General features: G+C 39.1%; 1 protein-coding gene across 4 annotated transcripts in view; it reads left to right on the forward strand.

The window, feature by feature from the left end:
* Window positions 1-11,462, forward strand: part of grik5 (glutamate receptor, ionotropic, kainate 5) — a 148,087-nt gene extending 136,625 nt beyond the window's left edge. The window contains exons 20-23 of one of the 4 annotated variants that reach the window (XM_036135181.1): window positions 4,198-4,326; window positions 6,597-6,763; window positions 7,290-7,326; window positions 10,351-10,492. In XM_036135181.1, coding sequence (XP_035991074.1) covers window positions 4,198-4,326; window positions 6,597-6,763; window positions 7,290-7,326; window positions 10,351-10,403 — 386 coding nt within the window. In that variant the 3' untranslated portion in view covers window positions 10,404-10,492. Of the gene's footprint in view, window positions 1-4,197; window positions 4,327-6,596; window positions 6,764-7,289; window positions 7,327-10,350 lie in introns of all 4 variants that reach the window. The other 3 variants (XM_036135182.1, XM_012870364.3, XM_036135180.1) reach the window with 3 other exon arrangements.
* Window positions 11,463-11,816: the final 354 nt, after the last annotated feature.

Raw genomic sequence — 11,816 nt, forward strand, 5'->3', positions numbered from 1 at the left:
AAAACCAAAATCTTTCAGAGACAGATTTATGAAATAATGAGATTGCCTGAGTGTGCATATCCTTAAACTGCCACAAATGTCTTTAAGGGCCTGGGTCTGTCAGCATGGCACATCTGGACTTGGTAATATACTGTATGTGCACACTTCGCAAAAGAGCTCAAAATTTGTTAAATTCTTAGAAAACATTTTTTTGCTCAGGCCACTTTAGGTCATTGCTCAGATTTTCAAACGATTTCATGTCTGGACTCTGGCTGAGTTCATTCAGTACCTTGATTTCCTTTAGGTGAAGCCATTTTCTTGTTTTTGGAACATTGTGGTACAGAGAGAAGAAGGCACTCTTCCTCTTCTGTGTTCTTATGTTGCTTCACCTTGACTAAGATCACAGGTCCAGCTAGAAAAAAGAAAAAGCCCCAGAGAATGATGCTGACAGCACCATGCTCTACAGCAGGTATGGTGTTTTCTTTTTGTTTTTTTGGTGTTATTTATGCACCAGACATGTTTCAAAATCAGATTTACAAAGTTCAAGCTTGGTTTCTTGAGGCCATAAACCATTTTAATAGATGCTTTCTGGAGACTTTAGATGGTTTCTTCTTTAGAAAGGCTTGAATTTATGTATTTATCACATCAGGCTTTAGTCTCACCACCCTGCCCAGACATATAATACAGTATGCTGTTGTCACAGGTACTACACAGTCAGTCTTACCAGAATTTTCTGCAGCACCTGCAATGTTGCTGTTGATGTTTTGACACTCTCCCTCACTAGTTTCCCTGATGAGTGATGTGCATTTTGATAATGCCACTGTTGTGCCACTTACTTTCCTAAATTGATGATGTTTACACTGTGCTGGATGGTATATCTAATATCTTTTGACAGTGACATTATTCTAACACTTTGGAAGCTCTCTGTAGATCATGTTTTCTTTGGTGAAATGTGAGAACATTTGGTGGATTTTAACCACAGGAAGTTAGTTGGAGGCGTCTGCTGAATCCTTTTTTTTATCTTGTGGTGGTTAATTCTGAAAACAGATACATTGCATATTTAAAAGGATGTGGGCATTGTGCAGCCACATTATAATGTTTTTCCACTTAAAAGATTTCAGTTTATGCTTCAGTTGAGTTGTACAAATAATGGATCACATTACAAATGGAAATGTCTCAGAGATGATTTGTCTTGGTCATTTGTAATCTATTACTATAAAAGGGCTTTTATCAGGGGTGTATAAACCATTATAGAACATCTGAAACTACTGTGGATATTAAGTTGACTAATGCAGCAGGATGGACATCCTCAATTTTTGAATAGAAGCTCTGCTGGGACATTGTTTGTAGTTTTACACGGTTCCACGGTGATGTTCTCTGTAATATCGCTCAATTTTGCCTTCATTTAGAGAAGTTATGAACTCCTGCTATCTTGAATCAGCCAAGGACTCACTCATTATTCCCTGGGGTATTTACAATTGAGACTTAAGTAGGTCACCTATAGCCCCAGTGAACTTTCTGAGAAAAGGAGTTGGGTGCAATCTGCCGAACAGCTGAACAGCTGCAGAGGAAGTGGCATGGATTGATTGAACATTTCTAGCAAAGGGCCGGGTGTTAGAAAACATGCCTGCCAGGGATTATTCTGACACCTAACGCTGTAAACTTTACCAGCGAAAAGAAAGAGGAGCAGGATTAAAAGTTGTTGTCTATAAAAGATGCAGAAACATTCCTATGAGATCAGTTATGCTAAACAGACATTTGTTGCTGATTTGTGGGATTAGATCTGAAAAAAAAAAAGCCTTGAGATGATTTCATTTTAATCTATGGGATTAGGAAGTATTGAATGAGGAAGTAATGAACAAGAAGTTAATTGGTTTTCAACTTATGTCCAGCTCTATTAAAGCTATTTCCACTGTTTAGCCCATAGTAGTTGTGTAACAAAGTCTTGACTAGGCTTTCTGCTATGGATCAAAGGAGTGAAAAGAGAGATGTGAAGAAAAATTATCCAGAGCCCTGCAAAACTTTTTTCTTTTGTCATACTACAACCTGAAACCTCAATGTATTTATTTGGATTTTGTATAGTATGTTAGACCAACATAAAATAGCGCTTTTCGGGCAAAACATCTATTAAAGTGTTTAATTTAAAAAAACTAAAAACTATTCTGAAAGGTTGTATTTAGCCCTTTTACCAAAATGTCCCAAAATTAGATCTGGTGCAACCTAATCCCTTGAGAACATCTAATCAGTGAAGTTCTGTGAAGGCCTCAGCGGTTTGTTAGAGAGAATTTGTGAACAAAAAGTATCACGCAGACCAAGAAACACTGCAGACAGGTCAAGGAGAAAAGCTTTGGAGGAGTTTAAAGTAGGATCCGAATATAAAACATCATCAAGTTTTATACAGCTAAAGACAACTTTTTACCGACTAAAAACCCTCCAAGACATGATTGACATGGTTCAATCTTCATCTGACAAGAGAGTGTTTGGCAAAATGTTAAACTCACCAAGACAAGCTGTCCATCTGAACGGGTAGGATGAACAAGAAGAGTATTAATCAGGAAAACAGCCAAAAGGCCCATGGTAATGCAGGAAGAGTCCAGAGAACCTCAGCTGAGGTGTGAGAATCTGTTGACAGCTCAGCTATTAGTTGTTCTCTCATCCCAATTATGGAAAAGGGGCAATGTTGAAAAAACAACAACAAAAAAAAAACCAACGAGCAGTGGTGGTGGAACTGCAATGACTCCAGACATACAACAAAATGTATTTAAGGGTTAAAAAAAGTACATTTGGCATGATATGTCCCCTTAACCTTTTAGGTCTCTAAAAATAACACTCTGAAAACACTAAGACAATGGAGCAGCCCCATGCTATGGGGATACTTTCCTTCAGCTGGGACATCAAAAATAATCAGAGTAGATGGGAAGTTCACTACAGGGCAATCATGAATCAAAACATTTAAATCCTGCAAAAGGCTTGAAACTGAGGCAGAGGTGTATATTCCACCAGGGCAACAACATTAAGGATACAGCAAGAGCTACAAAGCATATTCATGTCTAAGGAGGGCCTGGCTGAGGTTCAGACTCTAATTCAATTCAGAATCTGGGATGAGACTCGAAAATTAAAGCCCTCAGATGCTCCAAATCCGACCTGACTGAGCTGGAGATGTTCTGCAATGAATAATGGGGAGAAATTTAATTCTGCAAATGTGTAAAGGTGATAAACATTAAAGGACTACCTGCAGGGAAAGGTGATTCTGCAAAGTATTGACTCAGGGGTGCTGAATAGTAATGGCACACTTTTCACATTTTATTTATAAAAACCATGCATCCTTTTCTCCAGCTTGATATTTTTTACATACTTTTTTGATGGCTTTTCATACAAAATCTTAAGTCTATAGATCTAACGTAACAAGTGAAAAGGACAAGGTTCAATGGGTGTAACTACTTTTAAGGTACTGTAGATGATTCACAATTTTAAAATTGGCACAATAGATTGAAAATCTTGGGGAGATGGCAAAACAGTAAAGACTTGACATAAATTGGATTTTTGGAACAAAGAGCAGTTGTACTGTTGTCCAAAGGCATAAAAGAAAACAATAAATAAAGCACAGTGTCCCTGTTAGCTTTATTGTTTAGAGAGCATCTGCTGTCAGAACACAATGTGTGAGCACATAGTACAAAGCGACATTGCCACTCTGTGTTTACTTTTTATTTTAGAGAAGGAAGATTTTAGATGTTGAATTTTATTCGTTACCATGTATTTTTAGTCTTGACTTCACTCATCCAACTGATAGTAGGTTCCACACTTTACCCCACAAGTAATAAGCTTTCAACCCTTTCATAAAGAGTGTTACATGAGACTCGCCAGTATTGATGGGTAAATACTTGAAATTTTTAGTAAATTGACCCTTTAAAATCTCCCACTCTGGTCTTGTGGATCTGTCTGGTAACACTCTTTGATTTCTACTTGAGCTGCAGCTGTACCACTGTCTCTGGATTTAATCTTGTTGTTTATCTCTCTAATCTTATCCGTCTACTCACCACGAGATCACTTGTATCCCCTTCAAAGCTGGATACAGCAATTCTTTGCCTCTGCTCTCATTTTGTGTTTGTGTTCCCCCCCCCCCCCCCCCCCCCCATCTCCTTTTCTGAACTCATCCCAGTTCCTTGTGCGGCACCTCTCCAGTGCCAGCTCTTATCTTGCTTCCTTGTCATCTGCCAGGATCTCCGTTCAGAGAAGAGATCACGCAGGCCATCCTCCAGCTGCATGAGAATAACAGGCTGGAGATCCTGAAGAGGAGGTGGTGGGAGGGAGGCCAGTGTCCCAAAGAGGAGGACCACCGTGCCAAGGGTGAGCTGCCTTTCTTCTCTCATGCCTCATCCTCTCTAATGTCCCCAGTAACAGTTTCCTCACTCGCATCGCTATAAAGGGATGCATTATGTTTGTCTCAGGTAGTGTGTGACTGTTTAAGCGTGTGTGTTTAAAGTCCTAGGCCTGTGTGAAAGAGTAATAGATGCATTTTGTAAAATGAGGATAAAGATATCTGTTCTGTTTATAAAGCCTCTAGAGTTGTGCCTATGGGACAAATTGTTTTTATTTCTCCTCAGATAGTTAGCGTTTCATCTGCATAAAGTCTAGACGCAAGTAAGACAGGCCAGCATGTCGAAACAATGGTGATGAGTGAAGCTGCAGGGACTCGGAAATTCAGAGTTTTTTGTGCCAAGTGTGGGTCAAGCTCCAAAAATATGATTGTGCACGTTGCGTAACGCAGGATGACAACATTTTCTGTCAGACTCATTCCCCCTCCTGCAGATTGTCTGCCATTACATATGGAGGTTATAAAAGCAAAAAACAACAGATTATGAAACTGTTCTCGCTTGCTTATTTCTATCAGTAATTGTATAATTTCTGAAAAATAACAGCTTTCATCCATGAAGTTGTTCATGAAATATTCTTAAAGTATATATTTTCGAAAATATATGAGTTAAAAGCTTGGGAATGTACCTATCAAGCCCCCAAAAGCGGATGCCACCTCTTTTGAACACAACTATTGATGTTTTTATCATGCTTGCTAGTCCTGACCGCCTGCTTGCTAATTTTGAAACATATCTGCAGTGCTTGTCATTCAACTGTTTTATAAATTTAGCCTTTTTGATTGCAATTTAGATTTGCTAAAGTTAGAAATTAGTATTTGGATTTTGTTGGCTTAGAGGGACTAAGGTTCAAGGTAGACCTGTTGGTTTGGTCTCAAGTAGACAGCTTCAGGCAGGACTGCACTCAGGCTGTGACTTCATCATTTGGTCTGATTGGCCCCTCTAAAACAATAAAATAAATCAGTGAGAATCCTGTCTTTGAACGTACCACCCTGAATTCCTACCAAGTTTCTGATTGATGCAGACTGAAAGTTTGCCATTAGCATTATCAGTGAGTCAAAATATAGTCATAGAAAGCACAAAAGGTTTAAAAAGTATTTAGTAATTGTATTTAGATTTTGGATTTTATCTATTTAAAAGAGAACTGTGCAGTATCATTAAACACAGTTCAAGTAAATGTACCAGATTAGGCTTTTAGGATAGATTGGTGAATCCATATCACCCCGATAAATAACAATAAGCAGAAAGCTGCTATGAGTTGTTTTGATTAGTTAAAGGATGCAAAAAAATGTGTCACAGTTTTTAAACCTGATTTAAATATATTGCGACACAAAGTCTTCAGAAAATACATAAAAAAATCAGTTGTACATTAGGCTTGAATATTTTATAACTATCCCTCATCATAATTTCTAAAAAATGCTTAACTGCTCCTAAGTGGTTTTAGTAAATGATTATGAATTATGATTCTGAATTCAATGTCTTAAAGTCAGGTTAATCCTGGGTTATTGGGGAACAGCTGCAGAAAAGAAAGAAAGAAGCATGATGACGAACCTGCATATAATTTGTTTTATACTTCAAGGGTTTGACTTTTGTCTTAATAAAATCATTTAAATAAATGATGATTTGATTCAAATTTTGTATTTAAGATTCAAAATGATAAGCAATAAACAACTGCAAAGCAGCCTAATAATTTGAGTGAAAGGATACTCAAACGTTTTATTAGCATAGTTCAGGACCATGCACAGAGTACAACAGTGATCTGAAAACTAAATAAGAGTTTGCTTATGCAGATCACACCTATGATTAGAGGTGAGATGGAGAAAAGTTGGAATACTGATGATATTCAGCTGAAGATCAGTGAAGCTTTTTGCATAAGCTGCACAAGAGGATAGAGAACCCAGGAAGTGGTTCAGTTGGGTTCATTTCATCTTCAAAAACATTCTTTTTTCATAATTCCACATAAGAATAACAATAGAGCGACATGTTGCAGTAAATCAGACAAAGATCAGACATTTTAATTTGAACAGGATCATTTTGTTCTTCACTTTCTGGTAAATAAATATGTAAATATAAACCTACTGGAGGTTGAAACCCTATTTGACATTTTTGAGAATTTTCTGTGGGTAATTACTAAACGTCACTCCTTACTTAAATGCAAATAAAAAAAAATCTCAGATAAAATGGATGAATAAATGGAGCGCAAAGCATGAAACCTGAACATGATGTGTTTCCTGTGGCCTGCTTTAGGTCTGGGCATGGAGAACATTGGGGGCATCTTCGTGGTGCTGATCTGCGGCCTCATCATCGCCGTGTTTGTGGCCATTATGGAGTTTGTGTGGTCCACGCGGCGCTCGGCAGAGACTGATGAGGTATGCCCCCATACCTGCCCTCGCCGACCCCGCAGACACACCCCAGTAGGTTCTCATGGCATCCTGCCAGCCCTTCTGATTACGTTTTCTGTGTGTGTCCGGTTGTGTGCAAGAAATGGGCAGATTTTATTTTTCAGCTTCAGTGTTTATCTGTTCGTCTTGGCGTCTGCTCTTTAACATTTCAGTGTTTTGTGCGATATGATGAAGGGAATGTAGACCTGTGGACTGAAAATAATACAAGCAGAAAGAAAAATGTTGCATGCACTGGCTTGTGTTTGTGTGGCTTTGTCCTTCAAGCGTTTGGTGTTTAACAGTGTGGCAGCAGGTGTTTGTGAGCTAAATCTAATAGACTGGATAAGCAATATTGAGAAATGCCAATATTTGCTTGCTTAAAGAAGTAGAGTGATCTTTTTTTCCCTGGCATTAAATGTCATGATGTATCTTCTTTTACATGCCTCACATGTACGCTGGTATTCTTCGTTTCCATTACTGGATTACTTCTTACCCATCTCACTGTGCGTCTTCTTCTATCTCCCTGAAACACGCGCATCCCCTCTCATTCGGTCATCAGTGTCTGTTCTCCAAGAACGAGTACTGTTTCTGTTTATGTGAGCACATGGCCTTTTATCATATTTTGGAACACAGTAATTGTCTGTGGTGTGTACAGGTGCATCACAATCAATTAAAACGGTCAAAAATAATTAGAATCATCAAAAGGTTTACTTCATTATCTCAGTTCAAAAAGTGAAACTCGTATAGTGTATATGTTTATTGCACACAGAGAGATTTGTTTCAAGAATTCACGTCTGGTAATTTTGATAATTATGGTTTAATATATGAAATTCATTTTTTTCCTCAAAATTTGACCGCTGAAGAAATTCCTTCCACTCTGCAGCCATCAGCATCTATAATAGCTCGTTGAAGAAGCTGCTTTAACATGAGTGGCAAAAAAAGAAAAGGAAATATAAAGCAAATATTTTGTTGAATGAATGCTTTATTATATGCTGAATTTTGGTTTTCTTTATGTAAAATGGCCAATTTTATTTTGATTTTCTCTTGTACGCTCTATATATAGTCACACATATTTTTTTGGTGAATTTTCTTAATAAAAAAAATCCAAAAACACAAATTGCAACAACTTTTAATTTCCTTTGGGTTTTAATACAGTATTTATGAATTTAATTGACTTATATTAATGAGAAGGCCTGCCCTCAAGAGCTTCTAGCTTGCAACTTTTAGATACATTCCTTCTCTAACAAGCCAAGTCATAAGAATGGCTCATTACCAGGCCTCTGAAGAGTTGAATGACACACTGATGAGGCAATTCAATCTTTTTAATCAGGTGTGTTGGAGCAGGATTGCATTCAAAGGTTTCACAATAGTAGCTCTCCAGGACTGAACCTTGGCACCCCTGATATAAACCAATAAAAAAGGACTGCTGATACAGTAATGGATTGTTGGGTTTGGGGTCTCTGTTCTTTATATCACTCTGTATATTCTCTATGGGGTTTAGATCATTCTAGTTTGCTGGCAAATAAAGCCCAGTGTGAACTGGTCATGAAACGAGGTATAAACCTATTGTGGTGTGACATCACAAGTGGCAGCTCCACCACTCAGTTTCCCTGGGGTTAGCTAAATAGTCCCACAGCTGAATTAAAGCAGACTCTGAAAAATACAACTAAAAAGTTCATGTAAAAGTCAAAAAGCCAAAAGGTTGTTGTGCAAATTAATACAGACAAGGGGGTTATTAGGAAATCAAGTGTTCATTGTTTTTCTAATGAATAAATACAATAGAAAAACAGGTTTGAATAAGAGACATCAGAGGCAGGCCAAACTGTGGGACCTTCAGATAATGGTTGTGTGTGCCATCTGCTTTTTTCTGCAGGCATAATTTCATTTGTTTGCTTTCATAATTTGCAATAATTATGAGTTAGCTCCACACTGTAGCAGTAGTACTTGTTATGCAACATCTGTCAGTGCCGAGCTTGCCACTAACCTCCGCCGCATAGTGAAGTAGCCCCCAGATCGGAGTGTGGAGTTGGATAACAGGACTGAAGTACATGTTGTTTAAGGCAAAGTGCTCAGCCAGTCTTTAAAATCAGCCCGTTGTAATGTTCCAGTAGCTATAGTTATAAATAGCATATTAAGCATCAGCTGGGTGACGCTATAGCTTCACACATTTGTGGGTTGCAGAAATTATTACAGCTCTGTCATGAGAAGAAATAATGGTGCAAAATTCAATCTAAACTCTGCAAACCAACTTACCGAGCTCTTCAGTCACAGCATACTCTGATGGCAAATTCATCTGTGGCAACACGGCTCATGAAGCCAGTTAGATACCAGCCTAGATTGTTTTCATGAAAATATATTTTCCCTGATGAACATGTCTGCTTTCAGAGTCTCCAATCACAGGCACTGGATAAAGTGATGAAAAGTCTGACGTCAAATGTTTTTTCCCCCTTGCTGAGCACTTAGTACCAGTACTTCAGCAAGTTTAGATGTGGGTCTGAAAACATTTAATAGTAAATTTATCACAATGCTTTTAAAAGCAAATCTTTCTACAAGCAATACTTATTGTTTCTTAGCGCTGATGTCACATTCACCGCCTTCTTTCTGCTAAGCTGTCCTTTGTCTATGTGTGGAAATGTAGAAAGAAAACATAAAGTAAATATAAACATGCAATTATTATTACTCTTGGTACTCCAGTTTCCTGCTGGAAAGTCAAATGAACATTTTCATAAAGCTTACCAGCAGAGGGAAGCATAAAGTGCTCTATTGTTTCATGGTTGCACAGAGTTTAGAATTAAATTCACAGTGGACCATTTAATAACATATTTGTATTCAAATATTTTTCATTTGGTTTATGTAATATTCAGTGTTCTGAAAAACTAAATTTTAGGTTTCCATTAGCTGTACATCGAGATGAAAGAAACAGACACTTGAAAGACATCACTCTGTGTTTAACTAACAAATGTATACATGTTCCACTTTTTCTACTGAATTACTGAAATTAAAGGAAACATTTCAAATATATACTAATTTGAGGAGATGCAGCTGTATGTAAATACATTTTGTTTGTCATGAATTCAAATAACAGTAGTGGTGTTGTTTGAAGGATGAAAGAGATTTGTTGATTTGAACAGTCTCTGTCTTTGTGTGAGATTTTTTTCATGTCCGTCTGAGTTTGCAGGCTGCCTGTTTGTTCATTGTGCCATGATGAAGTGTTCACATTCTTAAGAACATTTTGGTGTTCTGTGTGTTTAGATTGTAATAACTCTCTTTGCTATCCTCCCATCTCTATCCATCTCCACATCCTCCCCATCACTTCTTTGTTTCTGTTTAAAAACATCTCTTCATTTGTCGATGTGCGTTTTCTCGTCACCTGCAACTCTTCTGTTTGCTTCACCCACTATGTGTTTCTGCTTTGGTGCTGCCTCCTTCTTTTTTGAGCCTTTTGCTTTCCCCTTAAATTTTATTGTTTATTTTCTTCTGCTTTATTTCTGTATTGCCTCACCACTGTCCTGTTGTGCTGCCTGCCTACTTTGTGTCTGTGGCACCTCCCCTTCCTTTGCTCCCTTCCCGTTTCCTTCCCGTCTTTCCTTCTTCCCTCCTCCCTTCCTTATCTCCCCTAGGTGTCTGTTTGTCAAGAGATGATCACAGAGTTCAGAAACGCCGTCTCTTGTAAGAAGAGCTCGCGGATGCGGCGCAGACGAACCCTGAGCAGTTCGGCAGCCTTACGACACCCCACCCGCATCGCTCTTGGAGCCCCCCGACCACTGCGCCTGGTCCGGGAGATGCGGCTGAGCAACGGAAAGCTGTACAGTGGAGCTGGCCCTCTGACTGGCGGAGCGGGAGGGACGGGACTGCCCGATCTGGGCCCTGGGCCCCAAAGGATCCTAGATGATCCTCTTGGAGCAAACACAACCCCACCTCCACCGGCCCCCACGCCTGTGATGCTGCCCGCCCGCAGCTGCAGTCACGTGAGGATCTGCCAGGAGTGCAGAAGGATCCAGAGCCTGAGATCAGGCAGCAGTTTGGGATCAACGTCAACAAGAATACCACCCTCATCTGCCCCCCTGCCCAGGCTACCTCAACCCCCACCCCTATCCTCATCCAACACAGACAGCGAGGGTGGAGGGGGGACCAGTCCGAGGCGGCTTCACCACAGCCCCCCACCTCAGTCACCTTGTCGCATTCCCCCTCCTCCACAGAGCAGCAACAACACAGACCTGCTGGGAGACCAAGAGGGAGTGTAGGATTGGTTGGAGGGGCTGTGAGAAACTCAGAGACATTGGTGATAAGGTGGAAGAACAAAAACTGTAAAAGTTTCTAAAGTTGACCATGAGACGTACAATTACAGAACAGAGTGTGTGATGGTCTGCTGTTATTGACTCAGATGACAAATCTAAGAGGAACTGTACTTTACTGAAGGAAACTTTCTCTCCACTCACTTCTCCTTCAGTCTAGGCTCTTCTGGTTTTTTATTTTCCAGAGACGTCACCAGAGGCCAACTTGCCCTTTTGGTAAAACAAGATCCAAATTGAAGGACAAACCTTGTTCGTATAGGCTTAAAAACAGCAACAAAAAAAGACTTCCAGAGAATTATTTACTGTTGTTTTTTTTTTCTTTTGTTGTCTTTGTTTTGTTACCATTGTTCTAAGTGGGAATAAATACAGACTATGTATAACACTTTGGTGGATTTTAACATTCTAAGTAAATTGACAACAGCTAATTTTTTTAAAAAGTTTTGTGTCCCTCCTTGTGTCCTGAAGCTGCTCTTTGAATGGTACTGAGGTAATGTGATGAAACCCTCAAGACAACATACAGTGGCTAAAAGTTGCAAAGTTTATACACTCCTGGTAAAATTCCAGGTTTTTCAGACATTAAAAATTGAGACTGTGATAAATCATTTCCAAACGTTCTCAGCCTTTAATGTGACATTTATCCTGTTCAGTTCACTGGAAAATCTGTTACAGAGAAAAATGGAAAAGATAGAAAGGTGGACAGCGGCCTAGGTGCATAAGTTTGCACACTTCTGAACTAATACTTTGTTTAGACTTAAATTCAGCACATAAGAGTGTTACAAACTTTCTGCTCC

Source organism: Fundulus heteroclitus, chromosome 3 (assembly GCF_011125445.2).
Source record: "Fundulus heteroclitus isolate FHET01 chromosome 3, MU-UCD_Fhet_4.1, whole genome shotgun sequence".
NCBI classification, from domain to species: Eukaryota; Metazoa; Chordata; class Actinopteri; order Cyprinodontiformes; family Fundulidae; genus Fundulus; species Fundulus heteroclitus.